The sequence below is a fragment of the Aspergillus fischeri genome, genomic scaffold (assembly GCF_000149645.3).
Source record: "Aspergillus fischeri NRRL 181 1099437636252 genomic scaffold, whole genome shotgun sequence".
NCBI lineage: Eukaryota > Fungi > Ascomycota > Eurotiomycetes > Eurotiales > Aspergillaceae > Aspergillus > Aspergillus fischeri.
The window spans coordinates 2,010,523-2,036,353 of NW_001509768.1; the positions used below are offsets into that span (position 1 = coordinate 2,010,523).

Genomic DNA, 25,831 nt, shown 5'->3' on the forward strand with positions numbered 1-25,831 from the left:
TCGATACCAGGTCGTTGTCTCCACTCGTAGGGCTGGTGAGCGGAATAGCCGGTTGGACGAAGGCAAGAAGATGAGTACGAATACAGATCTGATTTCAAACTTTGCACTTCAAAGAAACGCCACGGGTACAGATTATCCCAAGCGAAATTAATGAAGATTACATCGAGAACGAGGAAGTGGGAAGAGGACGAAGAGGTCTGACAAGGGTCGGAAGGACGATGACGTCGGACTTGTACTTTGGCATCCTGATTAGCTAAACACCCGTTCTCCGCTCACTGCTGTCACAAAATGGCGCTCATTTTCCCCCTCCGCGCCGATCCCGATCCGTCCAAGTTAGTGGGCCGCAGTCGATAAAATTAACCTTGACTCAAGCTCGATTGCCATTACAGTCAATAGCGCGTTCGAATAATCCTTTACAGGCTTCTTGTGACTTAGCATTATAGCAAGAGTGCCATTGATTGATGGTCCGCAGTCGACTCACTGCTGAACGCTATTCTGCCCCTCATCCTAATACACCCCTCCTGAATCCGTGACACTATTCTCCGAGAATGGCCTCTTATATGACCGCCAGCGAGGCATTCGCTCGCGAGAAACTCGCCCCAAACGTCGATGTATCCACAAGCCAGACTGCCTGGGCTGACAAGTACCGAGGGGTTGGTCTTCTCTCCATGACAATCAGAATGCCACAAGAAGCACCTTGATGTGACTAACCTCCGTTGTAGGCTACTGTTGAAGATCTGGACCCTCCTCCTGCACTCTCCGTCTCTCCCAGCGATTCCATTGCCTCCGCCATGCTCGCAGCATATGAGCGCGATTATACCCACCTGACAGTCATCTCATCGAATCGGTCTTTACTCGGATACCTCAGCATACCGCGACTCAAGGAGTTGCTCAAACAAGGCACTGTCAAGGAAACGGACCCTGTCTCAACTGCCATGCAGCGCTTTAACCGCAAGCGTGGCACATATCAGGTCATCACAATGGAGACGCCGTTAGAGGAGCTAGAGCAGTTCTTCGAGAGTGAAACAGGACCCAACGGAGAAAGGAGAGAAAAGCAGCAGTTTGCCGTGGTCACTGATGCGTCCCGGAAGTTTGTACTCGGGGTTGCAACCAAGGCTGATTTGGAGGAATTCGTCAAGAGAAGACCGGCATAGATACCAACAGTAGTTTAATTTGCGTTTCTTTGAACACTACTTCTTGACTTTATCACATACCACGAGTCTTGTTCGTGCATCTGCAGGCGTCAGTGGCCATTTTATCTGAGTCTTGGACATCTTGTGAGGACGACGAAGTGCATGCGACACACATAGTGTGTGGCGATCGTCGCATGCTTGACCGTGAAACATAAATGGATCGAACAGTGCTATTCAACAAATATCGGAACAGACTTGCTTCGGAGCTTCGCGACACATAGCGTCCACTACTTTGCCGGTCGAACTCATAACATATCAATACACATATAGGTATATCGAGAAAGGGAATAAAGCGACTGGAACTAATTTGCTGGCGAAATCGACCCAATCACTGGGCCTTCTTCTCTTTCTTCTTTGATGCTGCTTCCCTCTCTTCTCTATCATCTAGCCACGCCACGTAGATATAACCGAATAAGACCAGATTCGCAGTGATGGCGGCGGTGATACCGGCCACAGTTGAACTCGCTATCCGAGTCAGCATCAATCTCGAATGAAGCGAAATTACTGGTCCGATGAAAGAAAGACATACCGCCAGAGTTTACTGTGATAAAGTACATGCCGATAGGACCGACGACCATGGCGGCTGTGAATCCCAGCAGCTTGTAGATGACATCTCTATATAATTATAAGCCTATATCAATCTAATATATGGCGCGATCCATATACTCGGACTGCAGACTGTATTGGTGACATGGAACTACTTACGCAGGAACTGCAGGGGTAACGTCAGAACTGGCAGCTTCTTTTGGTGGCGGTGCGGCAGCCGCCTCTGCATAGGATTTCTCTTGAGAGCGACGGCTAGTCATTATGAGTGGTATCAAGGGAGAGAAAGCACCTGTTGTCTTGGTGAATGTAAACGCGGTGTCGAAAGACGGAGGAATAGGTTCAATATGTAATTGTCGACAAGCGGAGAATGGTGATGAAGAGATGATAGTCCTTTTTCTTTCTTCAAATAAGCTGGATCAGTTGCTCTCAATGAAGAAGAATGCTAGATGAAAGGTTGAGCTATTGAGAACTTGTTTTAATCTACTCGTCAAAGTGTTACTTCATAGTAAGGTAGGTAGCTTAGCTTAAGGTAGTACTCGACTATGGACGGGAGCGCATTGAGCGGAGCTGATGGAACGGAAAAGCCATTCCTCAGTGGCATTTGATTGGTCAGACTTGTTCAATGGTGTAAGGTAATGGTGTGAATACTGGCGACTGATTTTGAGGTAGATGAGTGCAGTCATATAATGATCAATGTTATCGTCTGACAATAGGAATAAGAGTATTGTTCTATTCTTACGTTCTGACTGACTTGCACATGGATGCCGCATTATTCACAGGGCTATGTGTTCTTGTTTCCCAGTTGGTCTTAATTGAGGCGCCAGCTCACGTGACCAAGGCGCGTCCGCCGCGTTTGTTGGAGAAAAAAAGACTGTGATGGAATGGATTCTGGAGAAGCAGGCGAGCTCTCTTTTGGCGCTCCGTTGGGGTTTTGCTCCTCTTTCATTGCTGTCTGATTTTTCCGTCTTTAATTCAATCTTTATTAATTAATATCTTGTTGTCGATTGATAACATGGACGATTCCGTCCCTGATACCCCCGTCAGCGACAGGAAGATTGTCCGCGGTACTCCTCCGACCGGCGTCAAGGATGATACTGAATATGAGACTATCGCCACTCTTCCGCTGGCCGCTCAACCTTTCCAATCACTTGCAACACAATCGTTGACTCCTGCTTCTCAGCGACTTACTCAACCGACACAAATCATTGAAGTCCCTCATGCGGCCAAAAGTACAGTCCAAGTTGCCGCTTCTTCTCCCCCAGGTCCGGCGTCCTCGCCTTCCCGCCCTACCTCGCTGGGAGGTCGCCTTTCCAATTTCATGGCACCTCCTGGAACGCGCTTCTGCCCTCCTGTCTCCGCCGGACCTGCGAAACGTACACCCGTCATAAATCTCGACGACGACGGCCCAACATACGTCGGTGGCTCTTCCGACGAAGACACTCAGCTGAAAAGAAGCACGGATATCAAACCATCCATGTTCACCAAGACATCGCGAAGTCCCGAAAAAGTCATGGATTCCCCGGTGAGCGCCAATTCTTCGTCCTCTTTTGATCGCTTCAAGGAGATCACCTCCTCCGCGGTCTACAACCCGAGCGTCAAACGCTCTGCTTCCCAGATGGACCCGACCCCCAAAGGAATCCCCATAAAAAAGCCCAGACAGAGTGGCCCTTCCCGCGCGCAACCAGTGGAGGTGTCCGTTACGTCATTACAAGATGTTCAAGATTACCAGATGAGGGTCAAAGTGGAGAGAATGTTGAAAGTGATGCCGCAGAAATCGGTCCAAGCTTGCATGCAAGCTCTTGTGTTCAAGCGGGGCAATTATGAGGATGCATTGGATCATCTGGCAAGTACAGAGGAACGGGATGCACCTGGTTCATCTGACGATGAATTGGTTACAGCTCAACAAGCCGAACAGATCGCACCAGCGAAGCAAAACATTAAAGCTCGAGGGACAATCCAGGATAAGTGGTCGGCCATGAACTTGCAGAAGAACCTGGCAAGCCAGAAGGCCCAATCGCAGTCGCAACCACAACCGCTGGACGAGGAAGAAGCAAAGCCACGGAGACGCTTGATGAGAGGACCAAAGAGTCGTGGCGTTTCCCCAAGTCCTACTCGTTCCGAGACTCCTCCCAAGAAAAAGCCTGGACGACTGGTACAGGGACGGAAGCAGCCTTCGCTCGCACGTTCGGAATCACCTGAAGCACCTTTGATCATGACTGACGACTCCGATTCTGGTGTTGGCGATGCATTGGAAAATGTGGAATCCGAGATCAAGGTTTTGAGGTTCATCAACACGTGTCAGGCTGTAGAGCTTGCAGATCTGGCTGCAACGACGGAGGACGTTGCCCAAATCATCATCTCCCACCGTCCATTTAGGTCCCTAGACGAGGCCCGCGCTGTACCCGCCCCATCAACGGAGCAAAGCACAAAACCAAAGGGCGCCAGGGGCCGGAAGACGCCGAAGCCAATTGGCGACAAGATCGTGGACAAATGTCTCGATATGTGGGTGGGTTATGAAGCGGTGGATTCTTTGGTCGCTAAATGCGAAGCGCTTGGACGCCCGGTTGCAGCAGAAATGAAGAACTGGGGCGTTGATATCTTTGGAAAGCGGGACGGTGAATTGGAGCTGGTATCGATTAACCGAGAGTCGCACGATTCTGGCATTGGGACACCTGCTAGCCAGCGTACTGACGAGGATAGCGATGGCCCTGCGTCAGGTTCACGCAAGTCTCGTTTCATTTCCCAACCCGGTATCATGAGTGACGACCTGAAGATGAAAGATTATCAAATCGTGGGGATTAACTGGTTGTCCTTGCTGTTTGAGAAGCAGTTGAGCTGCATTTTGGCCGATGACATGGGGCTTGGAAAGACATGCCAGGTCATTGCATTTTTAGCGCATCTGTATGAAAAGGGCATAAAAGGACCGCACTTGGTGGTTGTGCCGTCATCAACAATCGAGAATTGGCTTCGGGAGTTTCAGAAATTCTGTCCGACGTTGTCTGTCATGCCCTACTATGCAGGGCAAGCAGAACGCGCCGTGATCCGCCAGACCATCGAAGATAACCGTGATGACATCAATGTGATTATCACCACCTACACTGTCGCAAAGGCGAAGGTTGACGCCCACTTCTTGCGCAACATGGACTTCTGTGTCTGTGTCTATGATGAGGGACATATGCTGAAGAGCAGTACATCAGTGTTGTATGAGAAGCTGATACGGATTCCAGCCCGTTTTCGACTTCTCTTGACCGGTACGCCGTTGCAGAACAATCTCCAAGAACTGGCCTCACTACTGGGCTTCATCCTTCCAAAGGTCTTCCAAGAACGCAAGGAAGATCTCCAGTATATCTTTGCAAACAAGGCGAAGACAGTGGATGAGTCCCACTCCACACTTCTCTCGGCCCAGCGCATTGAACGGGCCAAATCCATGCTCAAGCCGTTTGTATTGAGGCGGAAGAAACATCAGGTCATCGACCTGCCCCGTAAGATCTCTCACGTTGAGTATTGCGAGTTGAATAGCGCCCAGAGGGAGATCTATGAGCATGAAAAGGAAGAAGTTCGTCAGCTTCTCGCTGACCGCGCCGCCGGAAAGAAGACTGGTAACAGGTCCGCCAACATTCTGATGAAACTTCGACAGGCTGCTATACATCCCTTGTTATACCGGCGTCACTATACCGATACCATCCTCAGCCGTATGGCCAAGGCCTGCTTGAAGGAGGAGCAATGGTCTCAGTCCAACCCAGACATCATCTTCGAAGAGCTGCAGGCTTATAATGATTTTGAATGTCATCAGTTGTGTCTCAATCACCCTCATTCCCTCGGGAAATTTGCCCTCAAAAACGACGAGTGGATGAACTCTGGAAAAGTCGATAAGCTCTGCGAGTTGCTCAAACGGTTCCAAGAGAACGGGGATCGAACACTGGTGTTCTCCCAGTTTACTTTGGTCATGGATATCCTCGAGCATGTCCTTGAGACTCTCCATCTGGGTTTCGTTCGCCTGGATGGTCGGACGAATGTAGAGGATCGTCAGTCCATTCTAGACGCTTTCCATGAACGAACCGACATTCCTGTATTTCTTCTTTCAACGAAGGCTGGTGGTGCGGGAATCAATCTGGCCTGTGCGAACAAAGTCGTCATCTTCGATTCCAGCTTTAACCCACAGGAAGATGTGCAAGCGGAGAACCGAGCACATCGTGTTGGACAGACCAGAGAGGTAGAAGTCATCCGTCTTGTCACCAAGGACACGATCGAAGAGCAGATTTACGCTCTTGGTCAAACCAAGTTGGCTCTCGACCAGGCCGTTGCAGGCGACGAAACCGAGAGCAAGAAGGGTGAAGAAGCTGGAATGAAGGTCGTGGAAGATATGCTTCTTGCAAAGCAAGAGGAGGTGAAGACAGATAGCACGAACGCCTGATCTTCTTCCAGTCCTCGGTTCATCGGTTACAGTTGAGCTGGATTAATCTTGACTTGGATTTCTGTCTAGAACGCGTTTTCTGTTCTGCTGCAAGCGAGTCGATCTGCATATCATCATGTTATCAGATTGTTCAGGGACACACGTGCATTCTAGTGTTGTCGGATCTGGCAGGGTTCAATGGTTCCCAGCACTTGTCTTTCTTTTCAGGGGTTCTATAAGGTAGCATCCATAGCATTCACCAACACCTGTAGCGGTTGGTGACATTCTTAGAGTAATAGGAGCATTATTGGGTTAACCAGAGATCTTTGGTCCTCTATATCTTTGATAGAATAGTTGCTCTACCTTTGCTGTAGCACAAGCCCCTCTTGAGAGCGAAGAACAAAGTGTCTGTGGCTGGTCATGCAACAGTACGTAAGACAAAGGCCTCACTTCACTTATAAACCAGGTGAGCATCACTAGATGGCATTCAGCCCGGGTCTGATTCTTGGTCTTTACTCAGCAGCTCCTCAATGATGGATATAGTAGCATGCTGGTGGGCTCTTATCTCTGTTGATGCTAACCTCATCTAGACAATCATTGTCTTTGCGGCGAATATAGATGGATGATTGCTGGACCTTGCACTGTTCTTTCCGGTGCGGTTGCTGATTACTACACGCCTTTATTGGACCTAATCAATGCCGTGCTACAAACTGCGACACACAGACGCGATATGGGTATTCTCCGCCATGGGAATATGTAGAGACTGCTGTTTCATTATTGTAGAACATACTCTGCGTTAAACCACGATGAATGAATATATTCAGGAGCGAAAAAGATGGGAATCTATAAACAGATTTCTAAAACAAACTCCGGACAAAGAAAACCCAGTAAAGGTCATCCATACATACACCATAACATGCAGAATTAGAACCGAGCTATGCAGTACTATCAAAAAGTAGGAAGAAAGGAGTGAGATGGGAAGTCCTCGGACGGGACTAGGGGTGGAAGATGATGTTATATTCATGCAGCAAGCTCCTGCTTTTGAGCCATCTCTGGAGCTGGGATATTGATGTCGATAGGATGATCTTCTGGCTTCGACCTGACCGGGGCCGGGATGGAGCTGGTGCGAATGGGACCTCCTCCGTTCACAGCTGGTGAGGCTGCTTTGGGTCTGGGCGCGCCGCTTGCCGCACGAGCCGTCTCGTTATTCTCGAGGGCGTTTTTGACGGCGATATCGCGAGCAGAATCCTCCGTTTCGTTGTTCTTATAGACGGACTTGTCGGTGAGATTGAGGACCTTGTCCACTTGGGCGGCCCCCGGAAGTAGGTCATCGAATTTGAGGAAGTGGCAGTAGTCGGAATAAGACTTTGCTGTCTTTGCATCTTTGAATTCCCTGTTCTTCCCGGGGATGAGGATGTTCAGAAGGAATTTGGTGTTGCCGAAGCGGTTCTCGCACTCAATAGCGGCTTGAAGATAGTCGTGGACCACCTCCCTCCAGGGGAGTAGACCACCCTCTGCTTCGGAGCGGAAGCATGACGGGTTCGCCTCGGCCGCTGTCGCTATCATGGCCCCGTCCACTCCAAATTCCTTCATAAGCGCAAGCGCTTCGTCCCGAGAGGTGACGTCGCCATTCATGACGCATGCAACACCAGCCTCGCGACAGATTCGCGCAATCATCGCCAGCTGGTCACGGATGGCGCGTTCGCGAGGTCGCATCGGTGTCGTGCGGCAATGGACAGTCAAGCCTGTGATACCTGTGGCAACGAGTCTCTTGACAAGGCTTTCTGTCTTCTCCGGTGTCTCCAGGATACGGATCTTGACCGAGATGCCGATCTGATAAGGATTTCCGACTTCTCGCACAAGCGATTCAAGGATAGAGACGAGCTTGTCGGGGGTCCGTAGGAGTGCTGCTCCCATTCCACCACTCGTACTGAAAGGTTTGGGACATCCGGAGTTCAAATCGATCCCCGCAACGTCGCCTGCGACCAGTTTTGCTGCTTCGACGGCCAGCTCCGGGTTTGCAGAACCGATTTGAAACACCAATTTTCCCTTCTCCCGCACGGGGTCAATCCGGTACAGAATGGACTCCTGAGCAGGTTTGTCTGGGCGGCCACCGTTCGAGGGGAATCTGATATATTCGATGCATCCGTTGCGAGGATTCACTCGGCGGGTAGCTCCGATGAGCGATCGGTCTATCGTTTCAGGGCCCCAAACAAGATCCGCACCATATTTGAGAGCGAGAAGACGCGAAGGCAGCTCTCCCGAACGCACCATCGGTGCCAGGACTACTTTGCCACGGTAGTCGACACCATTGGCGGGGATAGGAACGCGGGGTGTCGTGAGCGAAGTCATTGCGGATCGGAGGAATCTTAGCATAGCATTATTGACTTTTTGAGACACGACAAAGTGCAAGTGAATGACAGGGAACGTGGTGTATAAAATAAAGTTGTCCTGCAGAAGTGTAAATCGACGAACTACAAAGTGGATGGCGACGGACATTGAAAAGGCGGAGATGAAAAAGTGAAAGTCACGTGAAGATAAATCTGATAAGCTTCGTATCGCTACTTCGGAGTCCTCCGTTCGCCAGACGGATATCGGTTGGAGAAATTCTTGGAGGAATAGGCAGATATATGTTGGTATTCTGTCACCATCTTTCTTATATTGAGAACTGATTTCTCTCTCCGATTTAGACAAAATAATTGCTGTGCTTATGTTGCAGCTTCCCCCCTGCCCGAGCAATACATAGGTAGTCCTCAATACTCCGAAGCACATAGAGTAAACCAAGGTATCCGTACCATCGTCATAATATGGCGGACTAAGAGGCCAGGTGAAAATAAGGTTATTTAGGTCAGGCGCCGCGACCCCTGTAAGGTGAATGTAGGGCTCCAGATATCGAGGGATCTGACCTGAACAGTTAAAGCTATTGTTCTTCTCACCAATAATGGCCTTGTGAGCTGGTCATTGTTCAATAGTATGGGTCTCAATACCCGCACACGTCGGGTACCTGGGAGCATCATACTACCTACTGAGTACCACGATTATACGCCGAGGTAGATATCACCATTACCTCAAATAATGACAGACTAGCATCACAGCAGCGGAATAGCATTAATATAGATTGCGGAGCCCCGCCCGTCATTGTCCCATGCACCGAGGATCTTTGTCGTGCCGACTACCTCTGGTACCTTCTGGGTATATTTGAGAGACGTCCGATAAACAGTGGTGGATGGTCATATTTGAGCACTGTTTCCTAGTATGTTTGCAAGAGTAAATTGAACAACAACCGGCAGCAAAAAGAGAAGGTAAATGGTCAATAAATTAGAGAGGGAGAATGTCTTTGTACCTAGGTATCTTTTGTATAGCGATCAGTGGCTCTATAGATGGGCCTCGGACACCTGTCGCCAGAATTCCCGACGCCGATTTTCCATCCCGATAATTTCCAGCAATTTTTGTCTTCGATCCCCTTCGCTGGAACAGCTGCTATAAACGGCGTAAAGCCGATCCAAGGTCACGATCACAAGCTTTAAATCAATCTAGATCTGTCAATTGAGGAACTCTGCCCGAATTCCTTCCTATTAATATACAATCAATGTCCCCGGTGGCTCTGCGCATGAGCAGCAAAACACTACTGCCCCTGTCTCCATTGCTCCGACTGTCCACCGCCTCACCGACCCTCGCCCGCTCTCGTTCGCCCAGTCCACGCACATCAGCAACGCTGGCTCCCCCCACTCGACAAGCCCCTCCTCCCTCCTCCCTCTCGTCCTCCTCCTCCTTCTCTTCCTCCTCCTCCCCTCAACAAGCAAATTTGTCTTCGTCATCATCGTCAAGAGTTCGTTCGTCGGTCAGCTCCGCGTCAACTCGTGCTGCTCTTCTTTCTAGACATTTTTCTTCGTATACCCCGCCGCAATCGCCCAACATGTCTTACACCGTTCGCAAGATCGGCCAGGCCAACACCCTGGAGCACCGTGTCTACATTGAGAAGGATGGCGTCCCGGTTTCTCCCTTCCACGACATTCCCCTTTACGCCAACCCTGAGCAGACAATCCTCAACATGGTTGTTGAGATTCCCCGCTGGACCAACGCCAAGCAGGAGGTACGCAATCCGGATCCTCGAGACACTAGACGATTACTGTTTTCTGTTACGGAGCATTCGCTGATTCAGCTTGGATATTTAGATCTCCAAGGAGGAGTTCCTGAACCCCATTAAGCAGGATGTCAAGAAGGGCAAGCTCCGTTTCGTCCGTAACTGCTTCCCCCACAAGGGTTACCTCTGGAACTACGGTGCCTTCCCCCAGGTAAGCCAATTCATGGACATGGTGCACGTCCAAGCCAATCAATGCTAACCGGAGACTTTTCGATGGGTTAGACCTGGGAAGACCCCAACGTTGTTCACCCCGAGACCAAAGCCAAAGGTGACAACGACCCGCTCGATGTCTGCGAGATCGGTGAGCTTGTTGGCTACCCCGGTCAGGTCAAGCAGGTCAAGGTTCTTGGTGTGATGGCTCTGCTCGACGAGGAGGAGACCGACTGGAAGGTCATCGTCATTGATATCAACGACCCTCTTGCCCCTAAGCTCAACGACATTGAGGATGTTGAGCGTCACCTTCCTGGCCTTCTCCGTGCTACCAACGAATGGTTCCGTATCTACAAGATCCCCGACGGAAAGCCCGAGAACCAGTTTGCCTTCTCTGGCGAGTGCAAGAACAAGAAGTGGGTTCCTTCTTACTGCCTCTGGTATCATCTTTTTATGCTAACATTTTTCTTTTCTAGGTACGCTCTCGATGTTATCCGCGAGTGCGCTGACGCTTGGGAGAAGCTCATCACCGGCAAGAGCCCTCGTGGCGATATCAGCCTGTAAGTACTTCATTAACCGTAGTTACACCCACGCGGCAAGGATTCAACTGACTTTGACAGTGCCAACACTTCTGTTGAGAACTCCACTGACCGCGCCGACCCCTCCCAGCTTGCCAGCATCCCCAAGGGCGAGAACCTCCCTCCTGCCCCCATTGATGGCAGCATTGACAAGTGGTTCTTCATCTCTGGTGCTGCTGTTTAAATCTATATTGAACAAAAGTTCTAGAAATTTAAAATCCATTCCGTTCGTCCTCAGGGCGAATACTTAGTACTTTGCATATTCCCGCATTTGCTCATATTCTGTAGAAAGTGATTGGACTGATCTTGATCTCGTAGAAACCGTCTAGTGGATTAATGCATCTTTCCCTGGAGCTTACATATTGCTGTAAAGACTCATAGATAAACAGGTCTGGCGGGCTGAAAAGTAGAAATATCTTGTTCAATGCTAATATATACAAAGGTCGTCAACTCAGGTTATGGCTCGTCAACGTCTTTTCCCAATTTCACACACAGCAATCATTACTCGCCCTTCCCCTTCTATAGTACAAAAGCACAATGAGAAAACTCGAACCCGATGTCCTCGGCGCCGTAGCGTAAAACCCGCAATGATACCTAGAAAACCACGAAGAACAATATACAGACCCGAAAATTAACCCTTGAGGGTCTCTTCTCGCTCGATACTCCGTCCCACACGCGCAAGTTCTTCGATCACATCACCGATCTTCATTTGGTTCTTGCCCACCTCGATCTTGACCTCCTTGCCTCCTCTGAACCCTACCGTCATCTCGGGGAGCTGTGTCGAGTGGCGCGGCAGCTGAGTAACTTGGATATCAATGTGCGTCGGACTCGAGGCGGGTGTGGTTGAAGGGTTGCGGAGGAGAGAGAGGAGCAAGCGGCAGGGACGAGCAGACCGGGAGAACGGATTGAAGGTCGCCCGGAAGGAGGTGATTGTGTGCAGTGGGATGGTCATTTTGGTGGGGCCTTCTTTTAATGGATGTTCGAATAGGAGGATGGAATGGTCAATTGGTTTCGCTGCTCAAGGAGTTAGTTGAGAGCGCAGGGAGTCGTTTGCTGAAGGTGATGGGACAAACCTACAAGACCTTATGGTTACCGCGAGTCGGATGCCGGTTAAGCCAGCTTTCCGCGCTTGAGCCGGTCAATTGAGTGAGTCCGTTTGGTTTTTGGGGAGAACAGCGACGGGCGCAGTCGGACCCTTGGGAATTGAGGATGGTGGCTTTGAGATACAGAAATCAATTGTATAGCGATGAGGCCGTTGCCCGTTCCTGATCTACCTAGAAAATTACCTCGCAGTCGGCGGCCGGAGAGTTATGTTTGCTAAAGGTGCAAACACTTTGTGGCCTCAGGAACCGATGACGCTGTTGATTGTGGACACGAGTGGTCATCCGCAAAGCAATCGCAGTGGACAGCAAGGGAATCGACTTCTCAAAGCGAAGCTCTAAGAACGACAGCTTTGGGTTGCCATGGTGGATTTCTGACCTCTCTATATTCAATATTTTGGACATATCCCACGACCTGTGCACATACTATCGAACAATCTTGATATACCTCAAATACACACTGCCACGATGGCTTCAACAGCTGCTCTCCAAGCTCGCCTCAAAGAGCTCTCAATAGCTCTGGCTCAGATACACCCGCTCATCGATCGCCTAAGGAATTTCACAGTGGCTATTGGTCAAGGTGACGAGGCCCGCCTAGAATTAGGACAGGAAATACATGGCTCATTGAAAGAGGCGGAAGAGCAGATGGAGATCCTGAAGGTCGAGGTCGATGCTCTTGAGACTGGCAACGAAAGCGGACGGAGAGGTGTGGACAATGCGAAAGAGCTGGAAAAGGAGCGGATCGTATTGTTGGCGGGGAGGTTGGCCGAGGAGATCAAGAGGTGAAGCGCCTCTCCAGGTTACATTTATCCTGCTAACATACTTGCCTAGGACGAGGGTGGATTTTCGCAATGCTCAGCTCCAGGCGAAACGAAACGCGGAGGCTGCAAAACGCAAGGAGAGAGAGCTATTGTTTTCGAGGTCACAGAGCGCTGAGCGCCGAAGTCAATCGACCGAGAAGCTGTCGCATGGTGATATTGTCAAGAACGCCTCAAGCGATGTTACTGCCGCACTGCGCAGGACGCACCAGCTGATGCAGGCAGAACTATCTCGAAGTCAATTTGCTCACCAAACTCTAGGTTCGTTATTCTTGCATTGGGAGACTGTGTTCAATCTGCTAATTCTATAACCACAGAGCAATCGACAGCTGCCCTATCCTCATTATCGGAGTCTTACACTGATCTGGACTCTCTCCTCTCATCCTCCCGCAATCTCATCGGTTCTCTCCTCCGGTCCCAAAAGTCTGACACTTGGTACCTGGAAACAGCATTCTACATCCTTGTTGGAACAATATCTTGGCTCATATTCCGTCGCATATTATATGGACCGCTCTGGTGGCTTGTATGGCTGCCGATTAAATTGATAGCGAGGTCCGTGTTCGCTATCCTTGGAACAGTCGGGATCACTAGCACGGCCGTTCAATCACAATCTTCAGCATCACTCAGCCATAGCATGCCTCAGGAAGCACCAACATTGGGACAAACAGCAGCCATGCTTAGTGCTTCCATCAGCGCTTCTTGGGACCAAGCCCAGGCTTCTGGAGAGCAACCTAAAACTGATCGGCTGATTGATCGGATTGGCGATACGGTAGAAAAGAACAGCAAATTGGGGGAAGAAACCAACATCGACGACGTGTCGCCAGAAGAAAGGCAACGACAGGAAGAGATACCGCGAAATCCAAAGAAACGCATGTACGAAGCTACGGAAGTCGAACAAGACCGGAGAGATGAGTTATAGATGTAGATGGACCTATCTATCAATGCAGAGCATATCCGCCAGTAATTCGCTTCAATTATGAGATACGAATAAAAAGTAATCATTTCTGGAGATTTTAACAACCCAGAATTAAAAATTAGAAAAGGGAAATAGTTTTAAGACAGTAAGTGCTAAAAGCACTTAAAAGAAAGAAGATCTGACAAGAGTGGGATTCGAACCCACGCCATCATACGATGATGAGGAAACTCTAAGAGCTTGTTATTAAGGTGTACCTTAACCTCACGCCTTGGACCAACTCGGCCATCTTGCCATTGCATGTTTAATCTTGTTTATTTTGAATAAATAAAGTATATCTGTCCGTTGCTTCCGTAATTGCAGGTGATTTGACGTCACATGACAAACTGTGGACGGGCGAGGAGAGCTGTTACCGAGCGGGCTGTCAGCCTATTTGCATGCATACTGACGCTCCGCATATAGCAGTCCCTCGTCACCGATCTGGTGTCTGATTTCCCCTCTTTTCCAAACTCGCCTTTCATGCCCTCATGAACCTCTATGACAACTCCAGATGCCTTTCGAGATGCGGAGTACATCGCTGACGTGTCCGGCATATCTTATGGAAGCGTCGCGAACCTCACCGAGCAAGATGCTAATGTGTTGCCTCGCGAGAATGAGCGCATGAGAAAGCTGCAGTCGGCTGCCAAGGTCGCGTTCATTGATCGTTTACTTCGCGACCTTGATATCCTGATTTACTGCGAGCTATCTGCGCTCTATTACATGGAGTGAGCTGCCTCAATTTCATCGTGACTGCTTTCTGGAATTCCTCTACGGAGCACGTCGTCGGAGTGTGGCTTGCGCTTTACTAACAGGACTCTCATTGATTTGCTCCAGTTGCTCAGTCATACTCTTCGCAATCCGTGCTATAGTGCAGTTGATATTCTTCACCCCCAAAGCCCCTCCTTTTGATCCGACGCGGAATCAACCCTTCATCGGAGCCATCTTCGTCAGTAACATCTTTTGTATGATCTTCCACAACTTCTTCAGCCGTCCCGAGGCCGGCGAAGCTACTAGAGGGTATCTTCATGGAGGGTTGTTGATCGATTTCATCGGACAAAAAGCCCCCATTTCGCTATTTCGGCTATTGTTGCTCGATTTTCTTGTGCTGATTCTCGATCTCGTCATGCTGGGTCTCATAGTCGAAAGAGTGAGAACAACAGGGCAAACGACCCCTACTTCTACAGAAACGCCCAGAGTACAAGACCATGACTCGGAGGAAAGAGGCGTCCATAGGACTCGACCCGAATCGCGGTCTTCCGGTGATGGTGCTGAGCTTGATGAGACCGACGGCCATGTTACCCATGCAAATGCCAGTGTAGATGAACAGGCGGAACATACACAATTATTGGCAGACCCGTCAGAGGGTGGCCATACGCCTGGTGCGAAGAATAGCCACCCTCTGGACACATTCTCCTCAGGAGAGGCTGTGATCATGGATCTTGGCTTCTTTGATGTCATACGTGACCAGTGGAAATATAGTACGACTACTCCGCCGGCAGGAACATCTTCGTACATACCGTCCGACCAGACGGCGGCTTTTCTACGAGCAAGATTTGGACTGCAGGTCGGGCCTGACGGTCGTGTTCAGCGGATAGAATCCTGACTCTTTTCTGCCGTTGTTCACGCATTGGTTATCAATAGCTTCTTCTGTAAATATGCCGACGTTAATACATATCTAGATCATGCCAATGCATGCTCGTCAAGTGATGGGAACCAGCTATATGGCTAGCTGATACATGGTAGATACACTAGTAAGTCGTACCGTGGCAGAGCCAACTGGCAGGAAGAGATGCTACCCACCGTGGGAATGGTGTGTTGAACACAACATTACACTACTATTTTCTATTACGCTAGAAATGGTTGTCTAGACACCTTTTTTGGGCGTGTGGTTATGGTTGACATCTCCGCTCTCCACTCTCCGCTCTCCGATGCTCCTACTCCAAATCCTGACCGGGTATAGCAGTACCTTGCTCGATCAAAACTTCAAAAAACAGAACCACCGCTCACTTCAATGACGAGACAACTGCATCTTGATTACCATTCACTCGCTCATTGATTGGTCATGAACTCAAGCATCTTCTTGAAAAGGCTGGGCCGCACCGCCCTTCAGCCTGTATTGTCTCGAAGCTTCACCAGCACCATCCCCGCATTGTCCAGCGCAATCCCTCCGAGAGGGTGGACCCCAACACCATTTGTGACTGAAACAGTGGTGAGTCCCAATTTTTGGAGATGTTTGAGTACTGGATAGATTGACTCACTGACTCACTGCGATAGGGAGGCGGTTGGCACACATGTACGTTTGTTGGCCGCGTATCAATCGTTGGAGCCAACGCCAAGCTAACAACGGGTTTTATAAGATGATATCTTTTCCAGATTGTTAAAGGTATAACAGATTTTCTAAGAGTGAACTCCGTGAAATGTGGATTGCCCTTACTTACATCTCTCTCTCCAGGAGCGCATAATCTGCCTAAATGGCGAAGTAGACGAAACCATGTCCGCGTCGATAGTCGCCCAGCTCCTCTTCCTCGAAGCCGACAACCCTCAGAAACCTATCCACCTATACATTAATTCCCCTGGTGGCTCAGTGACAGCTGGTAAATCCAATGCCCCCGATATCGCGGTCGTTCGTATAAAAGGACTAATCTAACATACCTATACCTAGGTCTGGCCATCTACGATACAATGACCTACATCGCATCCCCAGTCAGCACAATCTGCGTTGGACAGGCAGCCTCCATGGGATCGCTACTGCTTTGCGGCGGCAATCCGGGGAAACGGTACTGCCTCCCACACTCGTCTATCATGATACACCAGCCCTCGGGCGGGTACTTCGGACAAGCGAGCGATATCGCCATTCACGCCAAGGAGATTCTCCGTGTTCGCAGCCAATTGAACAAGATCTACCAGCGGCACCTGACGGGGAAGAAAGTGCTGTCTCTTGAGGAGATCGAGAAGTTAATGGAGCGTGATTACTTCATGGGGGCGCAGGAGGCTTTGGAGATGGGCATCGTCGACGAGATTCTGGACCGTAGGGTAAAGCCGCAGAATGAAGGAGGAGAAGGCGAAGGGAAGCCGCCGATGCCGTGAAAGTGGCGGGGATATCTATGTTCTTGATGGAAAAAGTGCATACATACCCGATCTACGCTTACTTCATCGTCTTCATGGGTTCCACCGTGTTGGATGGCACGGTGACACGTGAGCCCTGGCTATCAAGGATCATTTAGAAGCTTTTAGCTTTACATTCTGCCATAGTCACCGTTTTCAAACTAGGTGTGAAGAGCCTATAAGTCGTTGTAGTTCTAGCCAGCTCACCCAAGCCAAGCTAGAGTGCTAGACACATAGCTAGTTCTGAAAGCTGTAGAGTTGGGATACAGGCCCCACAAACCACGCGCGGGAGCGTCACTCCTAACTGGTAAGTGACGGCCCAATAATCGATTCCTGGCCAAAGGCGCGCTAGATTGATGTAGCTCAGCTCTCTTTCCGAGGGAATGTCTAGAGAGAAAGCCTACTACCCTCCAAGCGTTTGTTGGACTACCCAGACCCCATCAGCTTTTAGTATAATAAGGCCACCATGAGGAGGTAGCTGATCAGTTGAACCAGGCCTGACCCTAGTTCAGGGTGCATGAGATAAAGGCAGGATACTGTTATAGTTATAGACCAAGGGACTGGTCGGGATTTGGAGTAGGAGTCAAAGAGCGGGGAGCGGAGAGCTCAAATCACTGATTTCTCCGCTTACTCGCGGATTTCTTCAGCTTGTGTTTTCATGTCCGACCACAACAGCTGCAGAGCATGGAGTGCTGCCGACAACGCGCTTCATACGCGTCATGGCGAATAGCTACGTTTCGTCAACTTTTCCTCACAGCTGCAAACCCTGTATCGTCCAATCGCGTCCTTCGGCGTGGAATCTCAAGCTCCATCGGCCGGGACGAGTCGCGAAGCCCAGAATCTCAGAATGAAGCCGACGCGCAGGAGCTAGATCAGGGCAATGTGAGGAAAACCGGAGAAGCATCATCTCAAACAGCTCAATCTGTCCGTCCTTCGCAGCTACTGCCTCAATCGCCTTTGCTCACAAAAGCACTTCCCGGAGTCGAGAAGAAGCGCAAGAATCGGCCAACTCAGAGTGATGCAGACCGGTTACGTCTCAATCCCTGGGCAGTAGCACTGGCATCGCCTCTACGTATGTGTACAGTTACCGGAACTCGTTTGCCACGGGAGTTTTTTACGGATTGGGGTCTGGTCCAACGCCCGGACGACGAGGGGCTCTGGTTCATGCCTGTTGGTCTCCTACGCGACGAATTATCGTCCTCGAAAGTCACGCAAGCTGATCAACATGATCAAGCCGAACAATTATCTCCGAAGAACAGATCGCTTCGCTCCCTCACTCTACGAATTATCGACCGTCTTCCCCTGCTGAAGGACTTAACCATACCGCTTGCGCGAAACAAGAGTGGGAGAAGACCCCTGATCACAAGAATGGTGCCTTTTCGATGGAAGCACCCGCTGGGACCCCTTACAACTCGAGAGGAGAAACGGTTGATTTGGCGGGAGGACATGCCTGAGTTCGTTCTTGAGAGAATGCGGAAGCATGTCCTAAAGAGACTCAAAGACATGTACGGTGCGCAGAAGCGGTCGAAATCAAGGCTCGGGTCTTTAAGGATCATTGAGGTCAAAGACACTTCTTACGATGCTCTTCTGGAAGGCTTAGGACGCTTGGAGAAGATCGAGCGCATGGAATGCGGTGGGGTGCTGGTCATGGGCCGTCAGTTGGAACAACGCGAGAATGGAGATTTTGAAACCGCTCAAGAGCAGGTTCACGATCACGAACCAGCAAAGTCTCTGTATCCGGATTTGGTGACCCTTCCACAGTCCCAGTCGAGAGTACCCGTCTTTGACCTGCCTGAGCTATTGTCTCCAGCCGATCTAGCAGAAATCAGGAGCTATGGTCCACACTTTGAGAAGACTGCTCTGATCCTGAGCCCCGTCAACCCAGCGGCCGTTCAAGCTCTTCTGGCGCTGTGGAAACTGAAGGCATTCCTCAGGCCCCAGGAAGCGTGACCTGCCTGAGAACTTCGGATGGCCTGTCGAGCCGTCAAGGGCATCTAGTGTTGCTTGCGCATGGATGCAATTCCCTCGGTGACCATTTTATATGTCAAATTATATAACAACTCTATGGGATATCTTGATGAGATCTATCGACGGTGAATCTCTCCTCGAAGTGCCTTTACCGGGGGCCGATGCCTGAAAGTCAGCAACGGGAGATGTGCTCAGTGATGCTACTTCACTTCGCTTCTAAAAAGTCGGAAAGTTTGTCTAGGTACACCGAAGGCCTAATAGGCCCAGTTAGAAAGTCCTCCTTTGAGCTGACTCCAGTGAGGACACCCAAAGTGCCTCCGAGCTTGCCTTCTAACCCAAACCGGATGTCGGTGTTGGCGCGGTCCCCCACCATACACGTCCGAGATCTATCGAACTTGAATTTTCCCTCGATCGCGTCCATCATTGCCTGGTTGGGCTTGCCTAGCGAGACAGGCTCCTCGCCCAGCATCATGATAAGCGGCGCACTCATGGAACCCGCGCCGGGGAATAGTGTTCCTGAGTTCGGAAGTGTGGAATCGATATTGGTCGCAAGGAAAACCGCACCACGTTTGATGTAGTGATATGCCAGAGCCAGCTTCAGGTAGTTCAGATGGAAGTCCAGTCCTACGAGAACGACTCCGACCTCGGGGTCAAGTAACGATGGGTCGCCGGCTGCAATAAGCTTGTAGTCATCAGGTCTCACTTCGCGACGATACGCAGGATCTGTGCCTCCAATGAATGGAACGTTCTCCGTTTGAAGCTCTTGCTCAATGCCTGTCTCGCCGATGACGAAAACCTTTCGCTTATTTTCTGGCAGTTTGAGGATACGGGAAATATAAATGGATGCGCTGTACGAGGAGGAAAAGATTTCTTCCTGTTTTCTTCTGTCAGCCTAGCCCGGTGTACACAACCCTCTACTCTGGCCCAGTCTCCGCAAGCTTTCGCTTGAAGACATACCGTTGTGCTAGGGATCCCCAGCTTCTCCAGTTTCTTTTTGTAGTCGGCTCGAGACTTTGTGCTGTTGTTCGTGACAAAAACGACCTGCTTGCCTAGTGGATATGAGTCTCTAGCTTGCAGCTTCTCCCCAGCAGGTGCGCGCATACCGTTGCTCCTCAACATTTCCAGCGTCTCGACGGTCCCAGGGAAGAGGTGGTCGCCAGACCAAAGGACTCCTATATCAGAAATTTTGTTCAGCAATCGCCCCAGCGAATTGGATCGGGCATTCGCGGAATCATCATGCCCATTGCACCGAATGAGTGAGCGAAGAAGGGCAGCACGAACCATCGCAATCGAACAGAAATACCTAATAGATCCAGTCAGCTTCTTGATCAGAATAAGCGTATAAGTGCATGTCATTGGAACGTGTACTGGGTAGACTCACATCGAATTTATCCAAGAACTCCTTGATCTCCTCCTTCTTCCCTGTTAGATAGCGGGGTACGGTCGTCATCGCGGGGTACGGCTGAGGACTCTCCGGAGGGGCCATTCTGGTCTTTCTATACTTGGTCCTGATGCTTCGGGGCCTGGAAACTATCCGTAGATATATAAAAGAGAAAAACTCCCAGGAATTGGCTGACAAGACTGAGACACCAAATCCAAGTAGTGACTGTTAAGCTGCGATGTCGGTCAGCTTACCTGTACGCTGCTGACTCTTCGGACATATGCGCGAGCGGGGCCCACACGTGGTTGTGGGGCATCGCCAGAGGATCGGAGATGCTCATATAGTCATACTTCATACGTGGGGAGTAGCAGTAATATTAGAGATTGTAGCGTGATCACCATGTCTTCGGTCTTCATTTGATAATGTACACTCCTATACCACTTCGGAATTGCCTTGTCCTGAGCAGAATCCTCATCAAGTGGCGCATGAGCAGTCAAGATCTACCAGATACTCCCATGCTCGAATACTTCAATACATCTATTACATTAACAATTTTATGGCCCTCATGTGTGATATTAGGCGCTGAAATCCTTGATTACGTGTAGATCAATAAAATCATGAGCCGCCTAGGATGCCTGATATCCGGAGAGCGAGATCTAGTATCGATAAATGCTCGTCTGCGCCGTCGACCAGACGCTTGTCCATCTCAGAGAAAGCGGTTACAATCTTGTTCTTTTGTATGTCTGGAATAGCATCGTTGTAGACAATCCGTCGGTACAGCTGCGGATTATTAGCATCTTTGACCACAAGGATGGAATCTCGCAATTGAACGGAGCCTTTCAAGGGAATGAGAACAGAGCTTACCTGCAAGACAAGCTGACCCGCGCTCCACCCATCCGCAACGATATCCGTGACAACGACAGAGACAGCCTCGTAGGAAGACCCCAATTTCTTCGGCTGCATGGCCTGAACGAGTCTATCTATAACACTTTCAGGGACGACGCCGGCAATCTCTTCGATCATTCGCACAGTGATAGGTTCTGAGCTGGCGTCTGTCATCTCAGAGTCCTCGTCCCCATCTTTTTGACCCGTCGGACGACCAGCGCCTACCAACCGGGCCGCACTCTGCATGTATGTAATGGCACGCCGTAAATCACCTTCACCGCAGCTAATCAGCTTATCAATGACGCCCTCATCAAGCTTCAAATTTTCCAATCTGGCAATATGCGCCAAGCGCTCCGCAGCGGCCGAATTATCCAGCGGCTTGAAGCGGAACTTGCTGCATCGACTGGCAAGCGGCTCTATGACCCGTGTGACGTAGTTGCAGACGAGACAAAAACGGGTGATCCGGCTGTATTGTTCCATCGTGCGTCTGAGCGCAGACTGTGCATCTTGAGTCATGCTATCCGCCTCATCCAGGATGATGATCTTGAACGGTGGGCAAGGGTATTGTTCGAAATATGACGAGTCCAATCCTGTGGGTTGGCTGAGTTGCGTGCGGGCGAATCCCTTGACCTTTTCTCGGACAATGCCAATACCACGTTCGTCTGAGGCGTTCAGTTCGAGGATACGTGACCGATAAAGAGCAGGGCCGAATAGCGATTTTGCAAGCGCGAGGATGGTCGAGGTCTTTCCTGTACCTGGGGGACCATAGAAAAGCATGTGAGGGAGCTAATTGTGTCAGTCATGTTCACCTGTGAATTTATTTTGGTGAAAAGTCTTGTATGTCGTACATTTGAAGCTTGTAATGTCCGTTGAAGGACTTTCGTGGTGTGGTCTTGCGCGGCTACATCATCGAGGGTCTTGGGACGGCTATTGATCTCCGTTAGAACAACCATTGCGTAGAATAGACAATGAACTAGATAGCAAATACTATTTCTCAACCCATGGCTGCAGCCGTGTCTGCTCCTCCTTTCCATCTGTTGGCTTTTGCTTCGAACTGGTGGACGCTGCGGCAGCAGCAGCAGCTCGGGCCTTGTTGTTAAAGAAATTGGCAGCCATGAGTAGCTACTCAAACATGTAAACCACTTGAGGTTAAGTAATTCAAAATCTTCAATAAAATGCTCTTGTTGAAATTAAGATAGCTCAAAGATGCTGTCTTGAGCACAGGTACCCAGGAAACGTGTCTGAGAGACGCGTCTACACGTGATACGCGATAGGCCTTAATATTGGAAAAGACCGCCTGCCCTTTAAAGCAAAAAAAAGGGTCCATAACAGATGTGCTCTACGCAAATGCGAGAAACAAGGGCAAGGGAACCTATTGTTCTAGATCAAGAGCTTGCTGTTGATGACTCTCAAATTTAGCTGACATAGTCACAACTTCATCTAATGAACACTCTATATCGTTGCCCTTGGGTTTTCCCTCGTTGGTGAGAAGCACCTTCATGGCGTTAGAGTGAGATAGTGATGCTTGGTGAGGCTGGTAGAACATCGATAGTATGTTTTATTTCTAGTTCATTCATGTATGAGGGAGGCTAATCCTGCGCCTCTGCATGCCGAATGATAAGATGTGCGATCTCGCTAACAGGTATTTTAGGTCGAAATCTCAATCGACCAGAATCTGTTTAGAAACGCTCGAGTAGTGTTTGAAGAAGCTGGTAAACAGGCGGATCGAGTGTCCCACATCGTAGGTACCGCCAGTCTCACGGATACTGTGCATGCTCAATTGTGGGTTACCCAGATCAAGGGTTCGAGCACCTAGTGCAGCAGACAGCATAGGCCCAATAGTGCTACCACAGCTGGAATCGTTGCGGACAACGAAGAGCTGCAGAGGGACTCCCTCGCCCCCATTTTCTGCCGCCTTTTGAGCAACTTCCTGAAGAAGAACAATGCCAGGCGAGTTTGTAGCGTAGCGAGCGTTGGCGTTGATTTTGATGACAGGGCCCTTGTTGATCTCTGGACGGTGATCGGATTCGTACTTCGCAGCGTAATTTGGGTGTACTGCGTGAGCCATATCGGCGGATAGGAGGAAGGAGGTAGACAGAGTCTGCTCGTAGGCTGTAGATACATCGTCTTGGTCGGACGAAGACGAAGGAAGAACCGACAAGCGATGAATGACGGCGGGAAGGAGGTTTGAGTCAGCGCCCTGAGCAGTACGGCTTCCAATCTCCTCATGGTCGAACAATGAAATGAGTCGGATAGACGTCTCATCATCCAGTGCCGAGGAATCAGCAACAGACTCGATCAAGCCAACAGTGGCACAGAAAGAGCTGTTGAGATTATCCAGTCTAGGTGAGAAAATGAACTCCTCGTGCATGCCACCAAGGCAAGATTTTTGGGTGTCAAACAGAATCATTTCGAAGTCAAGAATGTCGACGGGCTCAACCCCTGCCTCAGCAGCCAGGAGCTCGACAAAGTAGGGATGATGACGCTCAGTTATCGCCTTCAGAGGAGAAAATTCGCCCTTACCATCCTGCTTGGCTTCAGCGTCTTTGGATTCGCCGGTACGGTTGAGCTCGGCTGCCACAAGGCCAGCAATAGGGAACAGCTGGGTCTCTTTGTTGAACGAGAAAGTTTCCTGGCGGTCAAGATGAATGGCCAAGGTGGGAATGCGAAGGACTGCAGTTGAGGTCAGCTGTCACTTCCTTCGCACAGGATTAACATCGGGGAGTGTTACTTGGACGGTCGATCCTAATCAATTTTTGCACAATGGAGCCATCCCTGGTCTTAACCATAGCGCGACCCGCAACCCCCAGGTCACGGTCAAACCCTGACGACCATTAGTTTTGAGTGAGCCGTGTAGGGATAGAGTTCAGTAAACGGACATGTGTGCCAGATGCCTCCACCATACGTCTCAACACCAACTTGCATATAACCCTCTCCGCGCTTATTGCTAACAGGCTTGACTCTCAGAACAGGGGAGTCTGTGTGCGCACCAATCATGGAGATGGCATTGCCAGGCTAAATAGGCCGACGCTTTAGCTTTTTTGACCGAGGAGGCTGTACGTTGTGTCACCTGGTGTCGTGCAAACATACCTTCCATTTCTTGCCTACCGCAAAAGCTACGATAGTTGAGCTATTGCGGGTCAGATAATACTTTCCGCCAGGTCGGCATGTCGAAGCCCAAGAGTCTTTTTCCTATGGGGAAAGAGTGAGAAGATTGATATTGACATGATCTGCGCCCCTAGATATAAAATCATACCTTGATTTCCTGGAATCCTGCTTTAATGAGGAGTTCTTTTGCAGACTGAACAGCATGGAAGGCTAAGGATTCGCGCTGCTGTCAGTTCCAGTCTCTAGATAAGAAGCAGCATTCAACCATAAGGAAGGTGTATTTACGAGTTGGAGAGGCATTGACGAAGGACAAAAAGTCCAGGGCGGGTTGCTTCAAGTTTTGCGCGAGCTTAGAGGTCATCTTGAAAGAGTACCTTGTTGGCTATGGGGTAGCTTATGGTGAAGTCTGGAGTAAGTGGAGAGGAGGGACTATCTATTTGTTGGCATGAGATCGGATCATAGATACTCTCCAACAATCTTGGCGGTCAGCCCGATACTAACCACGTTCGGTAGTCTATAGCAGTGAAGGCAGCTACAAAGACTTGGTACAGAGTTATGATAATTTAGTCTACATACTCATCATCAAATTGAAATATGACACAAGACCTGATGAGTCCTATTTTTAGTAGGATCCATTGTTTGTCGTACAGAAATATACCACTCACTCACGTGGGTTCTTTGTTGATCTTCACTTTAAGCACAGATCCGACTATGAACAAAGGCTCCATTGATTGGTCTCACATCTCTAATCAGACAAAGACGGTAAAGAACAGTGGAGCAATTGTCCAGAGACTCAGATTTAAACCTAGTCAATATATATACCTTCCTATTATAGTGCAGTACGGAGTAGTCATGTTGAGGTTGAAGGGTCCCTGAGTCCGAAGTGTCAGTGGTGTAGATGAAGAAATGCGGAGATAAGGTACCTATGATTTCATCATCAGATCAGTAGATATTCACGGGGAATTCTTGCCGTAGACAACCGCTCAGCTGGTGTTAGGATCGACAAAGGTCCATGATCAAAGAAAGAGTTTCTTTGGCTGCAGAGGTGAAAGGAAACTCTCCCTTTCCCCAGGGTCTGGCCCGAGCTCTCAGTCGCGTCGAGGGCGCGTGGAACGACAGGCGGTCGCGAAACCGATAGGACAGTTAGTGCGCCTGATTGATAGGGCACAACAATCAACGACAGGCTGAGCGCGCCCTTCTGGTTAGGTATATTGGCGCTTCGCGTTAATGAAGGGGTTTTGTTATGGTTTTCAGAAGACACCAATGTAGGCAGATATATTGATTTCAGTCACCAGATGCATTTATTCCCACATTTAGTACGGGACTGTGTTATTGTAACCAGTGTTACTGTGGGCGCAGATGTATAACTCCGTACAACTGAGTGATCTGTGTGCTCACTACATGGTTAGCCAACATAACAACAACAGTGAACTACTTAATAACCAAGTCAGGCTTGAACAAGCTCATTGACATAGTTTCTACAGTAGTTCCTCATTCTGCGACAAATCTT

The 25,831-nt window shown here is 49.7% G+C and overlaps 13 protein-coding genes and 1 non-coding gene across 14 annotated transcripts, besides 2 other annotated features; 7 read left to right on the forward strand and 7 right to left on the reverse strand.

The window, feature by feature from the left end:
- Positions 1–548: 548 nt before the first annotated feature.
- Positions 549–1,154, forward strand: NFIA_068700 (putative cystathionine beta-synthase (beta-thionase); the record flags this gene model as incomplete). The annotated part of the gene is made up of 2 exons (XM_001263596.1): positions 549–653; positions 723–1,154. 2 exons carry the CDS (start codon positions 549–551, stop codon positions 1,152–1,154), a joined length of 537 nt encoding a protein of 178 aa, XP_001263597.1.
- A 367-nt stretch (positions 1,155–1,521) lies between these two features.
- Positions 1,522–1,999, reverse strand: NFIA_068710 (vacuolar ATPase assembly integral membrane protein VMA21; the record flags this gene model as incomplete). The annotated part of the gene is made up of 3 exons (XM_001263597.1): positions 1,522–1,658; positions 1,723–1,808; positions 1,899–1,999. 3 exons carry the CDS (start codon positions 1,997–1,999, stop codon positions 1,522–1,524), a joined length of 324 nt encoding a protein of 107 aa, XP_001263598.1.
- Positions 2,000–2,751: 752 nt separating this feature from the next.
- NFIA_068720 (DEAD/DEAH box helicase) lies at positions 2,752–6,153 on the forward strand (the record flags this gene model as incomplete). Its single annotated transcript, XM_001263598.1, has 1 exon — positions 2,752–6,153. The coding sequence occupies one exon, from the start codon at positions 2,752–2,754 to the stop codon at positions 6,151–6,153; it is 3,402 nt and encodes a 1,133-aa protein (XP_001263599.1).
- Positions 6,154–7,152: 999 nt separating this feature from the next.
- Positions 7,153–8,484, reverse strand: NFIA_068730 (tRNA-dihydrouridine(20) synthase (NAD(+)); the record flags this gene model as incomplete). Its single annotated transcript, XM_001263599.1, has 1 exon — positions 7,153–8,484. The coding sequence occupies one exon, from the start codon at positions 8,482–8,484 to the stop codon at positions 7,153–7,155; it is 1,332 nt and encodes a 443-aa protein (XP_001263600.1).
- A 1,237-nt stretch (positions 8,485–9,721) lies between these two features.
- ipp1 (inorganic diphosphatase IPP1) lies at positions 9,722–11,188 on the forward strand (the record flags this gene model as incomplete). The annotated part of the gene is made up of 5 exons (XM_001263600.1): positions 9,722–10,225; positions 10,308–10,427; positions 10,499–10,842; positions 10,903–10,986; positions 11,047–11,188. The coding sequence occupies 5 exons, from the start codon at positions 9,722–9,724 to the stop codon at positions 11,186–11,188; spliced, it is 1,194 nt and encodes a 397-aa protein (XP_001263601.1).
- Positions 9,872–9,922: a microsatellite.
- Positions 9,872–9,925: a microsatellite.
- Positions 11,189–11,635: 447 nt separating the features above from the next.
- On the reverse strand, positions 11,636–11,956 carry NFIA_068750 (mitochondrial 54S ribosomal mL53 protein; the record flags this gene model as incomplete). Its single annotated transcript, XM_001263601.1, has 1 exon — positions 11,636–11,956. The coding sequence occupies one exon, from the start codon at positions 11,954–11,956 to the stop codon at positions 11,636–11,638; it is 321 nt and encodes a 106-aa protein (XP_001263602.1).
- A 616-nt stretch (positions 11,957–12,572) lies between these two features.
- NFIA_068760 (putative protein transport membrane glycoprotein Sec20) lies at positions 12,573–13,841 on the forward strand (the record flags this gene model as incomplete). Its single annotated transcript, XM_001263602.1, has 3 exons — positions 12,573–12,886; positions 12,936–13,183; positions 13,240–13,841. The coding sequence occupies 3 exons, from the start codon at positions 12,573–12,575 to the stop codon at positions 13,839–13,841; spliced, it is 1,164 nt and encodes a 387-aa protein (XP_001263603.1).
- A 176-nt stretch (positions 13,842–14,017) lies between these two features.
- Positions 14,018–14,130, reverse strand: NFIA_068770. The gene has a single exon. It is a non-coding gene; the product is annotated as a tRNA-Leu (tRNA).
- Positions 14,131–14,372: 242 nt separating this feature from the next.
- Positions 14,373–15,477, forward strand: NFIA_068780 (DSC4 family protein; the record flags this gene model as incomplete). The annotated part of the gene is made up of 2 exons (XM_001263603.1): positions 14,373–14,599; positions 14,709–15,477. 2 exons carry the CDS (start codon positions 14,373–14,375, stop codon positions 15,475–15,477), a joined length of 996 nt encoding a protein of 331 aa, XP_001263604.1.
- An 888-nt stretch (positions 15,478–16,365) lies between these two features.
- On the forward strand, positions 16,366–16,961 carry NFIA_068790 (ATP-dependent Clp protease proteolytic subunit; the record flags this gene model as incomplete). The annotated part of the gene is made up of 2 exons (XM_001263604.1): positions 16,366–16,468; positions 16,537–16,961. 2 exons carry the CDS (start codon positions 16,366–16,368, stop codon positions 16,959–16,961), a joined length of 528 nt encoding a protein of 175 aa, XP_001263605.1.
- A 702-nt stretch (positions 16,962–17,663) lies between these two features.
- On the forward strand, positions 17,664–18,929 carry NFIA_068800 (uncharacterized protein; the record flags this gene model as incomplete). The annotated part of the gene is made up of 1 exon (XM_001263605.1): positions 17,664–18,929. The coding sequence occupies one exon, from the start codon at positions 17,664–17,666 to the stop codon at positions 18,927–18,929; it is 1,266 nt and encodes a 421-aa protein (XP_001263606.1).
- A 223-nt stretch (positions 18,930–19,152) lies between these two features.
- NFIA_068810 (4-nitrophenylphosphatase) lies at positions 19,153–20,433 on the reverse strand (the record flags this gene model as incomplete). The annotated part of the gene is made up of 5 exons (XM_001263606.1): positions 19,153–19,821; positions 19,905–19,996; positions 20,051–20,119; positions 20,229–20,250; positions 20,329–20,433. The coding sequence occupies 5 exons, from the start codon at positions 20,431–20,433 to the stop codon at positions 19,153–19,155; spliced, it is 957 nt and encodes a 318-aa protein (XP_001263607.1).
- A 510-nt stretch (positions 20,434–20,943) lies between these two features.
- NFIA_068820 (replication factor C subunit 2) lies at positions 20,944–22,329 on the reverse strand (the record flags this gene model as incomplete). Its single annotated transcript, XM_001263607.1, has 3 exons — positions 20,944–21,999; positions 22,062–22,140; positions 22,202–22,329. 3 exons carry the CDS (start codon positions 22,327–22,329, stop codon positions 20,944–20,946), a joined length of 1,263 nt encoding a protein of 420 aa, XP_001263608.1.
- A 544-nt stretch (positions 22,330–22,873) lies between these two features.
- NFIA_068830 (M18 family aminopeptidase) lies at positions 22,874–24,682 on the reverse strand (the record flags this gene model as incomplete). Its single annotated transcript, XM_001263608.1, has 6 exons — positions 22,874–23,886; positions 23,945–24,037; positions 24,093–24,228; positions 24,304–24,405; positions 24,470–24,531; positions 24,607–24,682. 6 exons carry the CDS (start codon positions 24,680–24,682, stop codon positions 22,874–22,876), a joined length of 1,482 nt encoding a protein of 493 aa, XP_001263609.1.
- Between the last annotated feature and the right edge of the window lie 1,149 nt (positions 24,683–25,831).